The following is a 19,689-nucleotide window of genomic DNA, read 5'->3' on the forward strand; positions in this document are numbered from 1 at the left end:
TTAAAGTTTCCGTGTCTACAGGCAAACAGTGGCTGTCTTGGGTGTGTCATCATTGGGTAGCCTGGTCATCATTTTTACCCAAATTTAGACACTCCAACATTTTTCTTGGAGAAAATCTGTGAACAGAGTTGGTACAGAAATTATTATAAAGCTCATAAAATGTAGCAGATGATGCTGTCCTATCTGGGGGTTATTCTGGAGGTGTGTGGTGGGAGGTACTTTTATCTAAGATGGTGCAAAAAATTATCTGAATGTCCACCTTTAGCTGTTACCATCTTCAAGAAGCACCGGTATGATGGGTAGTGAAAGACAGGAATGTTTTGCAGCACCAAAGAAATTCCCAAAATGTCCCCCTGCTACTTAAGAGCAAGACAGTGGACCTGTGCCTTTGCTTTTCCCTGCCATGTTCCCCCACCATGAGTGAAATATTGGACATGACATTTTAGGAGAACCTTAAATATTATTTTAATCTCAAATGTTCTGTTATTGCAAGTGTCAAGTCCAACACTTCTTGTAAATACCTGGAGGACAGCCAGGTCCTGAGAACACAAGAGGTGTTAGGAACTGAACTTCATTGGTTAAGTACAGGAGAGTCATAGGAGCCAGCACACTGACTTTCTGTACACTGATTTCTTTGTCTTAACCTGTTCTTTTTCCCTTCTTCTCTCCAGAGCATTGTCTGCACAGCAGGACTCAAGTGGTACCCTCATCCTTCCCTGATTCATTGTGTCAAAGGCTGCGAGGTGAGCTTTACCTTAGCTCAGGTGGTCTGTGCTTTCTCTCCTAAATGTGATGGTAACAGTCACTGCAGTTACGTGGGCTGCAAATGCTGTTTTTCAAGTGAAGCAAACAGGCTTTTGTCCTGGCTATGCTATCAAACTGACTCTGCTGGTCTCCATCGGGTCTGACAATCAATGGTGAAATCGGTGGTTTTCATGGACTGACGGGTGGGTGACTCTCAAAGGAGTTTTAAACGATCAAGTAGCTCAACAATATTGATAGACTGTCAGAATTTCCCAGAATCTGGGAATTTCTGGGAAGCTGCAAAAACCTTCATTTGTTTTCTCTTGATTTAAACTTCTTAGCACAGGACTAATTCTTTCCAAGGTCAGCCGGGCTTTGGGCATTGGTGTGTGCAGGTAAGGTTCAGGAAAGCCAGAGGCAGAAATGATGCCACTGGGTGGACAGCACAGCTGGACAGTGAGCAAATCACACATTGCTCCACTGTCCACCTCTGTCTGCACCAGAAAAAAAAAATCAGAAAAATGCAGCTACATTTCAGCTGTGATAGATTTTTTAAGTCTTTTGTATTATTTGAAAAAACCCCCACAATTATCATGTTTCCACTGGCAACAGTCTTTGAAAAACCTGAGAAGTCTTACGATGCTTCCAGTGGTTAAACAGGACTGGAGCACCTCTCCCTGGATCATGGTGCTCATGCAGGTCCTTGAGCATCTCACCCATGTCAAGAAGTCAATCTCTGTGGTACCTCTGTAGGGCTGGGAAGCTTCATGCGTCTTTTAGCCATAGGGTAGCTCACAGGCAGAGAGATAAATGGCTGATGTGGTTACATGGATGGGCAGTGGAAAAGTTGTGTCTTGACCCCCCATCTCTTGACTTTCTGCAGCACTCACTGTGCTCTCAGCACCCAGTAACTCAATTTTACAAGTGCATTGAAGTTATTTGCCTGAAGTGGCAGAATATGGCACAGAATTCCTAAATCTGACACGAAACTCTAGACCGCATTGCTGCGCGATGTGATTTGTCTTGAAGTGAAAGACAGGTTTCCTTCGCATACAAATGTTGGGCCCAAGAGGGTAATAACTCTCCAACAATGTGGTAGTTTCTGTCTAGTTGTTCCCTAAATGAAAAGCATTCTGCTGTCAGTGCTTTGAATGTCAGAAGCCATCTCACACGTTGCATTCATGCAGGCTGGCTGGGCGCCCCTATTCTCCAAAGAGAGCTAAAATCACATCCCGTGACCATTAAGAAATGCCATTCAGGTGCTGATGCACCATTGGGTGTCCATTCTCCTGCTGTTTGAGGACAGTTGTTACTGAAGCAAACTTTGCCATGAGGTCATAATTTACGAGAAGCCATTATTCCCGACATGCTTTTTCTCAGCATTTTCTTCGCTTCCATCATTGTTAATTGCCAGACCCCTCGGCATCAACAGGAACTTTCTCCTTTTCATCATTCACTCAGCGGTGTCACTGCATTGCAATCTATCATCTTGGAAGGCTTTGCCCAGACAATTGATAATGGCCTTTAGCATCACTTTCAGAGCATGATGCTTCCAGGATCCATGAACTGAGCCAGAGCTTGTTCCCTGGTCTTAAGATTTCAGAAGAAATGCCATCTTCACTAAGCCTTTTTTCGCGACTACAGAAACAGGGACTAATAAGTCAGTAGGTCAATAATACTGGGCCATTAAGCTGATACCATCCCTCATATATTAATAGCCATAGCATCAGGAAGGGTTCCCTGAACAGAAAGCTGAGAGTGGGGCATTGTTTTCCTCTTGGCGATCACAGTGGTAATCCAGACTGCTGCTGCAATGTGATTTTTTGTCGCTCCCTAGTGGCAGGAATAGAGGTTTATGAATCAACCCCCTACTTCTCAGCAGCTAATTTAGGTGTTTCAGTAGAAAACTGGTCCCCCTGGACTACCTATATGGTCCTTCAAAAATATAGGAGCACTAAGGTATGCATGAAGAGCTATGGAGACCTCACCTCCACAGCCAAGCCTCCAAGGTCTCCCAAATAAGAACTTCAGTACCAAATCAGAACACATGTAATTTGTCCTAGTTGTCTTCTCCAAAGAGGAGAAGAATGCATAGCAGTACAAGTAAAAGGCAAATTCTTCCATGAGTTTGTTTTACAGATTTTCCAGTCTTCATAGGTGTAGGGTACAGGCATAGGCATGGAAAATTAAAGACAAGTCTTTCTTGACAAGCAGGCACAGCCAGACAATGCAAGGGAAATGTGGAGAAGTCTACAAAATTTCCTGGGAGGTTTGGCAAAGTTCACGTTTTTCAGTATGACCAGGTTGGCATAAAAATATCTCTCTCTGTCTACGTATAAATAATTCTCTTTTAACTCTTAGCATATTAATTAAATTGAAAGGGCATTTGCATGTCAAAGTCTTTGCCTGTATAAAATAGGTCAATCTCTGTGGAAGTCAATGGCATTAAGACAGTTTACAGGGATAGGAGCCTCACCCTCTAACTCTGATTTCCTTATCAGCATTTGTAGTATTTGCGTGTAGCTAAACAAGTGACGCACGGTGAGACAGTCACCTCCTGGAAATCCTGCTCTGGAATGATATTGCCATCGTTGCCTGGATTTCCTAGACCATCATAGAAATATCTAAATTGGCAAAACATCAGCAGTGCAAGCCGGTGTCTGCACCACTCCATGGGATCCATTTCAATACTGATGAGCATGGCCATGGCTGTGCTTTGGGAGAGCAGGGCAAGATCTCATGGCTGGTTCCTCGGGTACCTGTCATCAGGGAAACTCTGGTACTTCAGATGCTACAAAATCCTCCCAGGAAACCTCCACGAGCTTCTCTACCCACTCTGCAATGATGCCTCCTTGTAGGAAAGGTCCTGGTTTGTTTTTCTCACTGCAGGATTAATTAATTTTCCAAAGAGCAGATAAAATGGGAATGGCCCCATAAGCTTGTACATGTAACAAGTGTTACAGGGATATGACTGTGCTCTCTGCAGGGCATCCTTTATTCTGACTTTTCTGAATAATTGCTGTTATCCAGCTCTGAGATGTGGAGCAGAGGGAGATTAAGTGTCATGGCCAAGGTCACATGTAGCCATTGCTGGTCGGAGAACAAGAGCACACGGTCCCTGTGCGGAGCTCAGACCCCTTCCATTTCTCTTTGTGATATGTTTTGTGCCCTCAATACTGGCACTTGTTGCATAGTCAAGAGAGCTGTGGTGAAAAGTACAGCTATTAAAAGCAAGCCAGTTTTGCTGCTATACATAACTCCTTCTTATCCCACATAGTTTTGGAAGGTTAGCTTAAAATTATCAAAAGGTGCCACAATTTTAGATGCCTTGATGCCGTCTCTGGGCTTACTCAGATTAATATTCCTGAAGCATCATCTTATGTGGGATGTGAAAAGCCAACAAGGGCTCATTTTCATTCCATCTAATGTCCTTTTTTTTCTGTCTGCTTTGAAAGGAGAGGGGAATAATTATCTCTTGCATTTCAGGGCAGTTGGTAATGTAACAAACTATATGGCTTCTTCAAGTCTTTGTGTTTTTCTTCTGACATATTGTTACATGTTTTATCTTTGTCCATGTTCTCAGTTGTCTTCTGCTTTTGCCTTTTTCAGCCTTTCATGGGGGACAACTACTGTGACTCGATCAACAACCGAGCCTTCTGCAACTATGATGGTGGGGACTGCTGTGCCTCAACAGTCAAGACCAAAAAGGTAAGGATGCCCTTTCCTCTTTGCACTGGGAGTTACTTGGTGAGTGCTGCTTTGGGCCTGGAAAAATTCTATTTTTGCTGGAATCGGAGTGGTCCAAGGTCTCAATAGGGCCTCAGTCCAAGCACCAGTTCACCAGAGGCACTGTGTTCTTGTTGGGTCATTTTGAAGTTCTCTCTTGATGCGTTTCCCATCATAACCTGGCTTATACCTGTGCAAGGCAGGTTCTTACATAAAGTGGTGTGAGGCATTCATTCATTCTTATCGTAAATAAACCCTGGGTTGTCTATAGGCAAAGGCTGGCTCCCTCCAAAACCCTGGGGCATGTTCATCAGAAAAGCTGCACCTGCAGCTCAGGAGACCTTCACACACAAACACTGAGAAGGGGGTATTTGCCTGTCCTGGTGTCCACCCTCAGTGATCCAAAGGGAAACCAAAGGTTAGGGGTCATTAAGAAAATAACAGAGAGCAAAAGGGAAGTGTTGTTGTAGGTCTGTACTTGGATCCGTGTTTACCCACGTGTGTATGGCTCACTGGCCATCTCATCTCCAAAAGGATGGAGCGGGACAGAGAGGGGAGTGGGGCTGGGCAGAGATGTGAAATGTCTTCTGCACAGAGACCAGGATCTGCAAATCTTGCAAAAGAGACAATGGGCATAGTTAGTGGCAGAGATTTATAAAAGCATTATTTAATGCAGGGAGAATGTTGGGGAAAATAAAATCTACTGTTTCTTATCACACAGCAGTGAGGGGGTGAAATGGTAATTACCGGGAAGTAGGATTCAAACAAGTGAAAGAAAGTGCTTTTTCACACAATGTGCGTTGGAATGATAGGATGCATTGCCACAGAGTATTATTAGGAACAAAAATATATTTGCAGTCAAAAAGAAAATAGGCATGTTTGTGGAGGTTATCTCTGTTAGTGGCTGTTAAACATTGCGATCTGGATGCAGAACATCTAAACCATGTCAATGCTTGTGCCCAGGGAAGGATCCCTCCACACATCTCCCTGCTTTTATGCTGCTTTAACACTCATTTCTGGCTTTGTTAGAGTCAGTGACTGAGGCGATGGAGCTTGTGGTTTGAAGCAGTGCAACACCTCGTGTGTTTCTAACCAGGATAGATTTTGAACTTGTTTCCCAAAAAAAGGAAAGAAAATTTTAGCCTCTGCCATGTGAGATTTTTACTTTATCTTCAAGATGTGAGTGTAGATGAGAATGGAAATCCAGCTATGTTAAGTATCTGATACACGTTAATAAATAACAAAACTTGAGGGAGCTTAGGCTCAGCATAAGACATTTTCCATTTCACCCACGTGAGAATGAAGGTCCTCTCTGCCACAGCCAAGGGACTGAGCAGCTCTCTGCAGGGAACAGCCCTTCTGAGACAGCTTTGGCTGGAGGCATCTTTTCCTTGGTTCAGCCGAAGATCTCCTCCCAGTACAGTGCTGCGAATTGTCTCTGGCTCAACTGGGAACACTGGGGAAAGGAAGTGGATGTGTCTTGGCAGGTGGAAGGAGTTCATTTCTCCACTGGGGAAGAGCTGAGGGAAGAGGTAGTTTTCCTAAATGTGCTTTTTTGGACAGATTTCCCCTGGTATTGCTGTATTTCTTTTGCAAGTGTCCCTGCCAGCCACCTGTGGGGAGGGAAGTGCAGGCAGGTGAGCTTCTCTGTTCCCCAAAGGTGGAGCAGGGCATGGAGCGCCTGTATGGGGCTCCTTGCTGAGAAGCTACCGCAGAGACAAGCTGGGTGACAGGCTGCAGCTCATCTTCAGTGTCGTCTCCAAGAAGAGATTCCTATCTCTGGCTGTTTTTCCACTGAGGAGCAGTCCAAGGGCGGGCATAGTTTGCTCATTAGCTTCTGCTGCGAGGGCAGAGCTGGTAGTACCCAGTAGCTCAGCATGGTGTAGGTCTTCTCCTCCTCCAACAGCCTGCCTGGTAAACTTTATCTCACTCCTCCAGGCTTGAGAGCAAGGGATGAAAGATCCCAAGAGATGCCAGAGGAATGGAAGTGAGGTGGCTGGGAGGGGACCGACCCAAACCAGCCCCATCAAGACAGGAGCTAAGGGCACAACGCATTGCTGGGGTGGGGACAGGACTGAAACACAAGGGATGTGAGTGTTGAATGAAGGGGGAGAGGGGTAGGATTAAGGTTTGGGAGCAGAATTTATTGCTGGGCAGGGAGTTGAGACAGAGTGGGATCTGCACGGAGTCATGAGCGCTTAGCCACCAGGCGAGTATCTGCTGCTTCACTGCCACCCAGAAATGAAGCGGCCACCCAAGAGGGGAAAAGAGTTTTGTAGCCCAGTTGGTTACTGGTTTCTGTGCTAAAACTGCCCAGTGCAAAGGGCAAGTGGCTCAGAGACAGGCAGCTGGTCACACGTCTGATGCCTTTCCCCTATGGAAAGGGAGGTCTTGTAGCTTTTTGGACATAAGTCTGCTTTTACTGACTTCATTGGGAGCTGTACCTTAGTGACCAGGGGAATTACACTTGCTCTAGTTTGTACTGTAGAAACCTCCATCCTAGAGATCGCATGGTTTGAGGGCTGAACCACAGAGCCCATCATTTCCTCAGCACGCATCCTGCTTCCAAAATCTTCTCCTCTCTCCCAAAACACCAACAACATCCCAGGAGCTGAACAAGGCACGCGGGAGGAGTGAGAAAACCACCTTCTCCTTGGGCCTTCCATGCCAAAAGCAAGATGCTAAGCCCTGCTTTATTACACTTATAGGGTAAAAGGGGGAATAATAACCCAGCCAGTGGGGCCATGGCGTCAAAACCAAAGAGGTGGCTCTGCCTGCAGAGCGGCCGCCGGCACCTGCGGCTGCAGCCGTGGGGCCGCGGGTCTCGGCTCGGTGAGTTATTTTCCCGTCTGAAGCCTTTGACTGGGACCAGATTTCAGGGCAGGCTGTTCAAATACAGCCCTGCCTTTGAAGAGGTTTATGAGTGGAGCGTTACAGGAGATATTCCAAAGGGAAAAACAATGAAAGGTGAGAGAAAAGGGAGCTGAATAAAAATACTCCGCATACCAAATCCTTCCAGCACAGTTTGCCACCTACTTAAAAAGGCACAGTTTTAAAATACACATTGGGTGTAAAAGCCAGAAACCTGGAGGAGACGTAGGGAGGGGCGAGTCCAGCTCTGTTAATTCCAATACCAGATGAGGTTGTATTTTCATAGGGTTGTAGAAAGAGCAAGACACATGAAAGAGAGTGCTGTGCTCCTTTTCTTTCAGGGTTACATACTATGTGGCAGAAGTGTCAGTCTTTTAAAGCCCCTGCAAGTTTACCCATAAATGTCTAACATTTATGCAACACCTGTTTTTCTCCCAAAATGTCACAGGACATTTTACAAGCTTTAGATTTATCATCTTTTCACTGTTGCAGCCATTGCTGAAGTGACACATGGTTCACATTTAACAGAACATAGCAACTCCACACGTTATTTTAGGAAAAGGCTGAAGATTAACATTGCATCATGTGAAGATTCAGGAGTTAACAGTCGAGTAAGAGCTGGCTTAAGATCTTTAATGTCCACAAACTGTCAAGACTTTAGTTTCAGTGCAATCCCACTACCCTCCCAAAAGCACTTCCAGCTACACACAATGCTGTGAATGAGGCTGCCTGAAAGCAAAACTGTTCAATCCATATTCACCCTAATTCTGAGCCCTCTTACTTAACATGAGATTTTGCACACTCCTGTTTTGTTGCCCTGAAAATGCATAAGAGAATTCCACCGCAGCATTCGCTTAGGCGATGTTTTTTCCCTTTGCATTTGAGCATTAGCAGCAAATGACCTTGTGCATTTCTGCAGAGAGGGGGGAACAGAGCGGTGTGACTTATCTGACCAACCGCCGACTAATCAGCACTGCTGCTTAGATAGGAAATAATGAGTATTTGCCCTGCACTATTCACAATCAGGCTAGAGAGCTTAAAAGAAATCATTAAAGACCTCTTTTGAATGCTACAAATGGCAGCGAATAAATTCAGTCATATTCTGGGCATAAATTTGAGGCAACTGCAGTCAGCAAGCGGGAAAAAAGAGACATTCATCAGCTTAATTATTTGTTGTGCGCTAATTGAGCAGCGTGGCCCCGCAGCGGGCGAGAAGCCAGGGCTGGCGCAGGGACGGTGCCACCCAAGGAAGGAAGGACACAGGTCCTGGGGTGCCCGATGTCACAGCAGAGGGTTGCAGGGGGAGCCGGGGCTGGGGCAGAGGACGGGGCTGCACTGCTCACTGCTCGCCCTGTGCATGACCCAGGAGCAGCTTTGAGAGACAGGAAGACCATTGCCGGCCAACCTCCAAGGGAGAGAAAGCTTCTGTTGTGTATCTGGAGGGGATAAAGTCTTCCGTGAAGGACAAAGCAAAATCCCATCTCCTTTTAATCTTCCTCCCCTCCTGACCCAGCACAGGTCGCCAGCTCCCTTCTGCCTGGCTGCTCTAGGAAGTTGCTTAATGCTTTGTATCCTGCCACAGATAAAAGAAGACACTATTTTTTAAACAATATTAAATACATGACACTGCTAAAGTGAGAAAAATAAATAACCTGGGCATAACTGGCTGTGTCTGGGCCGCCTGCAAGGAACTCCTAGAGTGTGTGGCATTGCAGGGACGGAGGCTCTGGCTGTTTCTTTCTGATTCACTTCAGGAAATCTTCTTTCAAGTCACTGCTCTTCACTTCTTTTTCTCTTCCCCTTCCCTTTCACAAGTTTTACCTGGACAAGGCTGCCTAGAAAGGCCTTGGAGAAATCAGAAGTGTCTCTCTTTAGGCTCTGCTTATGTACTTTGTTCCGGGCCCAGATCGCAGGTTTGCTTAGGTGAAGATCCTGCAGCCCAATCCCTGCAAATTTACATACACAGAATTTACTGTTTTAAAATTCTCCTAACTTCATAATTTGAAAGGGCAAACTTTCCTCTGTCTTTCCTCTCTGCCTTTCCTTTTCATCACATAAGGAGTAAAGCTACTGCTCCCGTGAGAAAAACCTGTCTCATTCAGTTATCACTTGGGTTTTCCCTCAATGACTTTGCCCCATAGCACTTAGGAAAGAAAAAGAAAAACAGTCCGGGCAAAAATTCCCATCTCAAATGCCGCCCCTTCAGCCTCTTGACATTTCTGTCCAACACCTTGGAGAGGAAAACCAGCAAGTGCCTCGGCGGAAAACAAATGAGGACTTGCAGTAGATACAGGACTGTGTGGGATTCATCCAAAGCTTTGCTTATCTATAAGATAGGTAAGTTATCAAAACCTCTTCAGAGACTTTATGGCCGAGAATTCAAGGCCTAAAGAAAGGAGCTTTGAACTGAGGGGCTAATCCTGGCTCCAGCAGGGATTTCCAAAGACTCCCTGTCTCCCGGGGAAGGGGGGTCTGCTGGACTCCTACCCCTAAGAAAACTGAAGTAACCACTTCTCAGCATTTTGGAGAAATAACTGCCTTCTCCCAGCTCTCTTAACTGCAGCACAGACCTGTGTTAGGGAATCTCAGGTCTTGCTCCATTGGCAGAACGTGGTTTTGAGGCAGTTCATACAATTACCAGTCTAAGTGACTCCCCTGGCTGAGGAAGTTTCTGCTTCTCCAGAAGAACTGATGTTCCTGCCATGATGCTCCCAACAACTTGAACGTCCCCAACTGGGTGTGTTTGTCATCTCTGTAATTAGCTGGCTAGATATAATGAATGGTGGGCGAGCAGGGAGGAAGGAAGGACAGACGGACGCAATGTAGAGTGTTGCTTCATGTTGCTGAGCGCTACTGCGGGCTCCAAGTGCGATGGGTCACCCAGGTGTGTGGGTGAACTCACCCATGAGCTGCTGGTCGCAGTCATGTGAGGAGCATTTTCAGTCATGGTTGGTTGGGACAGAAGCTTATTTTGGGGCTCAGAGCTTGGTTTCGTAATCGTTCAGGGAGGTTTCCAGGCAGGGTTAAATTAAAAGCAGTGATGGTAGTAGCACATGTTGCCTATCCTGAGAGAACGTTCTTGGCTTCAGAGACGTGGGGCTTCCCACAACATACGGCGTTCCCAGGGGACGTGCTGGTGGAGGGTGTTTGCTTTGCTATCCGACCTCACTTCATTAGCAAGTGTTACAAAAAACAGCGAACAAACCTTCCCTGCTCCACCGCCAGCTATTTGGCCTCTGGGTGGTCTGGCTCCTATTAAATCTTTGGTGATTATTTAGACTAATTACATTCATGTTTGCACAATCAGTAGCACGAGGGTAGGAAGTGCAGCTGATTGCTGAGCGACTGAGCTCTGTGTGGTTTGGCAAAGGGGCTCCCCCGTTCCCCGCAGCGGGGGACGCGGGGATCTGCGCGGGCTGGGCTTTCCCGGGGATCCCCGCTGGCTTTGGGCCATCCCGCTTCCACCCATTCTGGTGAGGCTGCTCCCGATTTATACCCAACGGAGAGAGAGGAGCATCTGGTGGGTTCAGCTGAGCTCACGTCTTGTTACACCAGGCTTGCTGGCTTCAGTGAGGGAAAAGCCCAGCTTATGCGAGGCAGCTAGCAAAAATTCAAGCCTTTAAAACTGTTATATGTTGTATGAAAAGGAGGTTTCCTGCAACCTTCATCTTTGCCTTTCCCAGGCCCTCCAGAGCCGTGCCCTAGGTGTGAACCTGCATACCAGCCACCGGAGTCAAAAGGGGCTCGCTCTTGTTCCCTTATCTCAAAACAGCCCTGGTGACCTAAATGCTGAAAACCACTGAGAAGACTCTTACAAGATGCATTTTTGTCCCACAAGGGCCTTGTCAGGGAACAGAATACTCCCCGTTGTTTGAGCCACGAGGGTCTGGGGAGGCGCAGGGCTGCGACACTCACCATGGGCTGCCAGTCTTATCTGGACACGCCGTGCTCGCCTGTGGGGCCTCTGTGTGCAGTGGGGCCTTCAGATTTCCAGCGAGGCTTGTCTGGGAGATTTCGCAAACACTTGAGGGCTGAGCTCTAACAACAGGCTGTTTCCCAGCACCTTGCAGCCCTCTTCCTCTGCTTCCCCCTGCCTCCAACCCGAGCACTTCCCTGGGTCTGGTCCTGCCTGTGCTGGTGCTGCTGTGAACCAGCCCCACGTGTGCTGGGTGGGAGGTACGACCGGGTCAACCTGATACGAGCCTGTGCGAGGGATGAGCTCCAACCCTTTGCCGAACTGTTTCCCATCCTTCCCTGTACCTGTCTGGGATTTCTCCTGTCAACATTCCTGCCGGTTCCCTGTAGACTGGCCTTTCTCAGCAGGGATCTGTCTTGGGATGTCACCAGCCTCTTTAGATAGGTGCCATGTAGCGAGGATTTGTGACCTCTCATTCATTTCATGACCTGGATCCTAATTCTGCACCCGGCTGTTGTATTGTTGTCTTTGTTCCCATAGTCGGGATCATGGCATCAAGGACAGATGCCACCCTGTTTCCAAGAGGGAGCTTGGGTTTTATCCAAAGTCTCATCACCTGGCATGGGAGAGGATGCTTAGGGCTCCCATACCTTTGTGGAGAATAGAATCATAGAATCATTTTGGTTGGAAAAGACCTTTAAGATCATCGTGTCAAACTGTTAACACTGGTATTAAACCATGTCCCTAAGAACCTCATCTCTGTGTCTGTTCAACCCCTCCAGGGATGGTGACTCCACCACTGCCCTGGGCAGCCTATTCCAATGCCTGACAACCCTTTCCAGGAAGAACTTATTCCCAATATCCAATCTAAACCTTGCCTGATGCAACTTGAGGCCATTTCCTCTTGTCCTTGTTACTTGGGAAGTATGGATTCACACACTGTGCCGCATGGGTGGTGAGTTGGTCAGGGTGGAGGTGTCTCAGATCTCCTGTGGTTACACCCCAGATGTTGGTTCTAGCCTCCTGCCTGGCACATAAGCCTACACCTGCTGCAATTGCTCCTTTAGGTTCAGAGCAAGGTGTGTTGTACAGTCCATGCTCCTGGGGTGAGGAATGTGGCTTAGGTTCTGTCCCTTTTCTCTTGAAGATAGATAGGTCCATGGTCCAGTGTGGTTCAGGTGTGACCCATGCTGTGACTCAGTTCTAGATCAGCTCCAGGATATGTGTGTTTGGGTGGGTGTGTAGGCATGCAGAGCTGTGTTCTTCAGTTGTGCCTTTTTCAACCTATTTGATTTAGTCAGAGGAGACCATACCCTGCATTACTTCATCAAATGACCAAGCCAGGCCCCAGGCTTAATTTTTACTTTTTTCTCTCTTCCCTCATAGATATTAACCAGGTTTTCTGCAAGGGGAGATAGATGTAGGTGAAATGCAGGACTTGGCAAGTAGAAGGAAGAAGAGCCCATTCTTTAACACTGTCTTTAAAATGGGTATATCTGGAAATTTCAATACAGGTCATATATCCTGTTAATGAGCTGGGCTTTCACAGACCTATTTAAAAAGAAAAGCAGCAGTTAATCTTTGAGTATGTATATCTGGGCTCCACACCTAAATGGGCTATCATTCAGAAAAAGGTTCAGCATCTATTATTTCTAGCACATCCAGCAGCTTTATTCATGCCCCTGTACTCCAGAGCTATGACTACACCAACCCAGGGCAGCAGACAGTCCTTCTTCTAAAGGGGTTTTATGGTTTCTCTGAGTTGGTTCCTTGTGACAATCCTACTAGATGCTGTGTGCATGTTTTATTCCCTAAATACCTGTGGAAATCAAGTCCTAGGGGAACTCAAATATGTATTTCTTGCAGATGTTGTTTAAAGTCGAAACCCTGTATTACTGCTAAGTGTTTGGAGGGTTTTGTCTTGTGTCGTATGACTGTGGCTGGGCTCATTACCCATAGCTGCCTTTTCACATAATAGAAAACTGATCTCTGGAGCTCACTGCCGTAAGACAAAACAATTCATCTATCATCTGGACAATAGCACTGTAAAAATCAAATTGCATTTAAAAAAAAAAACTCTGTAAGGGACATAAAGTGAATAAGGCTAATCTGATCAGGAAGAAACCCTCTTATACTCGGGCTCCCCACTGCTGTGACTGCTGCTGAGCCATGAAACTGGCCCAGAGAGAAAGCTCCTGCTCTTCTGTCCATGACCGCTGTTAGGAGAGCGGAGGGTTTCTAGGGGACAACACAAGGCAAGAGATTTCTTTTATTTCTTCTCTAGTGGCCCCCTCTTTCCAGAAACTGGCTGCAATCTCATAGCAATCCAGTCTCTTTGGTTGCTCCGGTGCTGAGTACACATGGTGATTGGTAAGAAAGCGAAGCGGGGTACTCAGAAGCAGAAATAGGAGTAGAGGGAATGAAAATGTAGATAGCTTCACGGCAACATCAAACTCATGCCAGTTGGGGTTTCTAAGGCTGCTATTTAGATTGGATATTGGGAACAATTTCTTCCCCAAAGGGCTGTGGGGCATTGGAACAGGCTGCCCATGCCAGTGCTGGAGTCACCGTCCCTGGAGGGGTTGGACAGATGGAGATGAGGTTCTCAGGGATATGAGGCAGTGCGAGGGGTGAGATAACAGTTGGACTCAATGGTCTTGAGGGTCTTTTCCAACCAAAATGATTCTGTGATTCTATGATTCTATTTCAGCACAGCCCACGGGGTAGGTTAAGAGAACGTGAGCTGGTGGTTTGGATACACAGTTGTGCTGAGCTTTCACTCTTGGCTCTGGTGTTCCTCTAAGTGAAATGGCAGAATTTGGGGGATCTTGTTGCCTGCACCACGTTTCACTGCCCCACTGGTGCAGGGACAGCAGCAGAGGCGAAGCGCAGCAGGATGTCACTTTACTGAAATGCCTGAGTTGGGTCTGTGGTTGTCCTGGGTTCCATGCAAAATGTGTGTCCACCTTCTCTGTGAGCCTGTCTCTCCTTTGAACGCAGAGGCCACATAATTGCCTTTGTTAGACTGTTACAGACGAACACAACGAATTCAGCCAGGAAGAGGGAAAAGCTTGATCAAGACAAATGAAAGCATCAGGTTCCCAGGTCTTGCCTCCAACCAGTAGCTTTGTTGTACGACAGGAAGGATTTTTTAAGTCAAAATCATTGCCAAATCCAGATTGAACTGAATGATTCAGGATAAAAAATAAAAATAGGTGAAAACTCCAGACATATTTAGATGTTTTGTTTGAGCATTTTCTAACTGAAATAAGTTTTTATTCCCAGATATAACTTTTGCTCTGAAATAATCTTTTTTATTTGTATGTCTTGGAGGGAAAGGTCAAACCTGAACTATAGCATATAGTCTAAACCAAAATGTTTTCTTCTACAATTAACAAAAATGTCTCTTTTTTTTAAAAAAAAAAGCTTCTCTTTTTTCCTTTCCAGTGTTTTAATTCAGTCATTAAACAATCCTTCCTAAGCCTCCTCCCCAAACCCCATTGTTTGCAGACTTCTCTGCTTTCCTGTCTAAGAATATTCATAACAGTGTGATATGAGACAGTCCTGCTCTGGCTGGCTTCTGTTGGATCAAGTGACCCCTAAGCTCCTATTGTTTTCTGCAGTTTATGAACTTCTTTAGTTTCCAATTATTTGAATTCATTTGCTTTTAACTTTTTGGACTTTCTCTTCTCTTTGCAACCTTGAGATTTGCACATTTGTAGAGTCAGATTATTCAGTAGTTGGTTATTTAGCTTGTAAGTCACTAAGGCCATGGCTTGATGAAGAGTCACCACCCTATTCTACCTGGAGGGTCATGTCTTCTGGGAATGAAGTCAAGAGCAAGAGGAGGAGGCTCTCTAAACTCTGATTTGGTTTTGAGCATTGGCTGTTTAATGACTTTGTCAGCATGTCCCTGCCTTAGGCTCCCCCATTGTGAAATGAAGATCCACAGCCCTGTATCCCGCTCTTGCGTGCGTCAGGAGAAAGGCACGCTGGAGATGGACACGCAGGGACACGTATGGAAGGTTGACGTGGAAATGGCAGCTATGTGTTCACGCACAGCGCTTGGTCCGCATTCCTAGATTATATGCAGGGAACAGGCAGACCTGGGCTTCATAGCCTCCAGAAAAGTGCTTATGAAAGAGAGCAAAAATGTGGCAGCGAAGCCAAGGGAAGCAGACGGAGCGCGCGCGTGCAGCCCTTGCCGGGAACGTTTGAACAGGTTGTGGCTCTGTCTTGGAAGGAGGGTAAAGGAGGGGAATGATGTCATTTTCTCAGCCTGTGCAGATGGGAGAAATTATTTGGAATTCACTTCAGGGCAAGTGAGACACTGTTCCATTGCCACCCCCTTTTCTTTATGTAAATACTATGATGCAATAGGCCAAAATCAAATTCTGCTAGCCAGGCACTGCAGGCTATTGTTTTAGCTCCTTCCCACCCTTCTCCAGAGAGATCGTGTACAGATGACAGATCAGGCACATAGCAGTCTCTCACTTGCATTCCTTTGCTGTTCCTCTGTGCCCATTAGCTGCATCTCTTGACCTTTAATACAACAGGTATCTAGAAAAGTCTCTCTGCTGTATTGGAGCTTCACTGATCTGCTGGGGAGTGTTTGGTTCAGTTCCTGCCCTGAGGAACTGAAACCAAGAACATTCATAGAATCACAGAACAGTTCGGGTTGGAAGGGACCTTCCCAGCTCCCCCAGTGCCCCCCCTGCCATGAGCAGGGACATCTTCACCAGCTCAGGTTGCTCAGAGCCCCGTCCAGCCTGGCCTGGGATGTCTCCAGGGATGGTTCATCCACCACCTCTCTGGCCAACCTGGGCCAGGCTCTCACCACCCTCAGCATCAAAAATTTCTTCCTCGTGTCCAGCCTGAACCTCCCCTCTTTCATTTTAAAACCAACACCCTTGTTCTGTTGTAACAGGCCCTGCTAAAAAGTCTGTCCCCGTCTTTCTTGTAGTTAAATGCATGAATGGCTATGTTCATGTGCCTGATGTGAAGGGAGTATCTGCTGACCAGTGACTGCATGAGTTGAACAGGCTCTTCTTTACACTTTTTACAGCCTCTCATGGACAGGTAGCTCACCCGAGGCCTCAGTGCACCACCAGCACAGAAAAACAAAACAAACCACAGGTGAAAGCTGCAGCTGATCTCTGAAGATACCACTGCAGAGGTCTTGTTTGTTCACGGTACCGTAGGTGCATTCTGTCCTTCACATCTTTGTGTCTTTTGTTTCCTTCCCAGGTTACTCCCTTCCCTATGTCCTGTGACCTACAAGGAGAGTGTGCTTGCCGGGACCCCAATGCCCAAGAGCACAATCAGAAGGACCTCCGTGGCTTCAGTCTTGGGTAATGCCGAGCGACGTGGAATGGAGTACCACACTGCTCAAGGCAGGCTAGGAGAGACACCACATCCCTTTTGGTATCGTTTTTAACATTTAGCTGCTCAACTGGATGGCATTTCTGCACCAGGGACCCTTAGAATTCAACCAGTCTGCCTTTAATTTTTGTCCAAGGAGAACTCAAAGTAGGGGTTTATGTATTAACTATATCTTAAATAGTGATGACAAGAAACAAACAACCAAGAGTCAAGTCGAGAAGACTTTCATGTATCAAAACAGCATGTTATGCCCACCTAATTTGAACAGTTCATATCTAGATTCAAGGCGAGAAACAAGCTATTTATGTATACATATTTATAGAAATAAGTAGAGAAAGAGAGAAAGAGTGAGAGATCAACGCAAAAACACTTTCCCCTCTCCAGCACTCACAACTCAGACCGTTCATGGAAGAGGCTGTGCTCTTGGAGGACTCCAAGCTGAGCCTTTTCTGATGCTGAATGCCAAGGTATTGCATGCTCGGGGCACTGAGGTTGGGGTGGGATCTCCACAGGGCTGTGCCTCTTGGCAAGTGACTTGTCAGACGCCCAGCCAGCACGAGACGTGGGATGTATCTGCTCCTCACAGGAACGCTACTTCCCAGCCAGGGAGCTCAGCAGACTGCAGTGGCCTTTCTGTACGGCTCCTGCTTCTCCCCCTGCCCTCGAAACGCCAACAGAAAGCCCCCCTTGTAGCCTGCCTGCAAGCTGCAGGGCTGTTTCTGTGGGCAGGTGGGCCCATGGTGGAGTCAGGGACTCTTAAGGACTGGCATCGAGGAACGTGGATGATTGCTTCTGAGGAGCAGAGAGGGTAACTCGCGCCCACATTTGTCATTTGAGCATGTCTGCTGCTGCTACTCCTGCTGCTATGTCCCATACAACTAGTTTCTTTACTGTGTCAGGACAGGGTGAAAAACAACCCCATGCAACCAAACAGTCTGCCTTAAAGCTTATCTACAACCTGCCTTTCAAACCCTCTGGTCTCTTCCTCAGCATTGGGGCAAGAAAACAGGACACCAGCCAGCTAAAGGAATCTGCTTTCTGGTCTCCACCCAGCCAAGTGGTTCTCTAGACCTTCTTCACCTGCCTTCCATGGTGGTCGATATCTAACAACTGCTCCATGCTCCTGTTTTCTCAGGAGAAGGGGAGAAGAGAAGGCAGCACATGCTATGGGGAAAGGGCCGCAGGAGACAGTATTAGAATTTTGGCCATATTTGTCAGTATTAAGCTGCCAGGCCAGTGGGTCAGATACTTTTGATAGACCAGGAGCTTAGCTGCTTGTAATCTTCCAGAAGGAAGGGCATTAGCTGCAGCAGGCCTCATACTTCCCTGTTGTATAATATAGCTCCATCCTCCTGTTTCAGCCCAGGGGAGCACATTGTTGTGCCAGACACTTGGGGACTCATTTCATTGTAGGGTTTGAGTCACTGAGGTGCCCAGTGCATCTAGTGCTGCTGCTACAACCCGTCCCATGTAAATCCCAGTGTGGCTTGGGCTTGTCTCCTGCTGCTTCAGGCTCCTGCTCAAAGAACACACATCCAAAAGAGCATCCATCCAAGTGTTGAGTCTGTCTTGGGACTCTCCTGACTTGTACAATCTACTGGGTACTGACAGGTCGGAAAGATTTTTTTTCCTACTCCTGTTTGATTGAATGTATAGGCACTGGAGAAAGGCAGAAAGGTAAATGGGGGGCAGGGAAGGGTTCATTTAGTTCATGGAGATGGATATAAAAATGGATAGGAGAACTAGAAATGGCAAACTGTCAAAGTTGTGGGTGTAAGGAGTCAGGCTCTTGTCACCCACTGTTGGGGTTGTTCCTCTTGGAATAAACCAGAGATGAATCTCAAGAGCTGAAATGTAGAGGTGATTGTCATAAGAAGGTGAGGAGCTCTCGGTTGGGAACCTTCTAGTTGTTCCTTGAGAAGGCCTGGCCACGGGAGCTATGGGGATGGACAGGAAAGCGAGGTGCAGCGCGATCAGGGTTCCTTCCATGGAGTGAGGCTGAACGTCCTCAGTGTAGAGAGCAGTGGCAAACCTTCTGCTTTTGCCCCTTGCCACCTAATTAACAACAGAAGTAAGCAAATGTGAATAGGTTGCTTCCTTCTGGTCCCTTCATCCTCCCCTTTTGTGTTGGCAGTTTGTTCATGTGCCATCCAGCCCATTGGAAGAGCTCACAACCTCAACAGCCTTTGGGACTGCTGATGCATCATGTCCTCAATGCCTGAGGCATCTCGACATGATCTCCCCCCTCCATCCCACCGGGGTTTCACCCTAGCAGGAGCCTCAGCTCAGGTCCTGCATGCATCCTGATGGCAGCTCAGTTTGTAAAATCCCCTTCTCAGCACAGAGGAGATTTTCCATTTGCTTTTCCCACCGTGGACATTATTCAGGAGAGACAGATCTGTACAAGCATTATTGCCACTTGCTGCTGTGGGTTCATGGGAGCTCAGGACTTGCTGAGCTCCTCTGCCCAGCCAGGGCAGCCTCTGCTCTCTGGGTTTGAGTTTTTCTCAGCTCAAGGGTGACTGTGGCCTCTCTCCAGCACAGCCTGACACCTCAGCATCACTCCTGCAGCCCAGGGGTGACTCGACTCCTATTCCCATGGGCAGGCTTTCCTTGCTGCTATTTGACTTGTTTCTTTCCAGTTGCCACGTTGGCACTGTCCACCTCCTCCAACAGGGCTGACAGAACCAGGAGCAAAAGTGCTGCTCTGAATAATGTTAAATCCAATAGCTTTTTTTCCTCTGTTGGGCAAAGATTGCTTTGGGGCAAAGCATTGCCCTCCTCATTTCAGGTGCTGGACTGTGCTCCCAGGGGGTGTGGAGAAGTGAGCTCTGGGGCATGGTCACCTGCCCAGCTCCTGTCCCCTGTGCCCCCACCCTGGGGCCAGGCCACCCCTCCACTGTAAGAGCCTTGAATGCCCAGTAGAGTCCCTAGGAAAGACCCTCCATGACTGTGATGGCCATCGGGTGGGGGGTGAGCGAGACATTACTCACCACCTCCACCCACCGAGCCGGTGGTGTAGGACATCAACCAAGAACCTTGGGGGAACA

At 47.2% G+C, this 19,689-nt stretch overlaps 1 protein-coding gene across 1 annotated transcript in view; it reads left to right on the forward strand.

The window, feature by feature from the left end:
* The window catches only part of PAPPA (pappalysin 1), a gene marked incomplete at its 3' end in the record, with an annotated part of 174,517 nt that extends 157,905 nt beyond the window's left edge, over window positions 1–16,612 (forward strand). The window contains exons 20-22 of the mRNA XM_080356158.1: window positions 672–743; window positions 4,354–4,452; window positions 16,505–16,612. Of these exons, the coding sequence (XP_080212284.1) occupies window positions 672–743; window positions 4,354–4,452; window positions 16,505–16,612 (279 nt within the window). The remainder of the gene's footprint in view (window positions 1–671; window positions 744–4,353; window positions 4,453–16,504) is intronic.
* Between the last annotated feature and the right edge of the window lie 3,077 nt (window positions 16,613–19,689).

This window comes from Nesoenas mayeri, assembly GCF_963082525.1.
Source record: "Nesoenas mayeri genome assembly, chromosome: 18".
NCBI lineage: Eukaryota > Metazoa > Chordata > Aves > Columbiformes > Columbidae > Nesoenas > Nesoenas mayeri.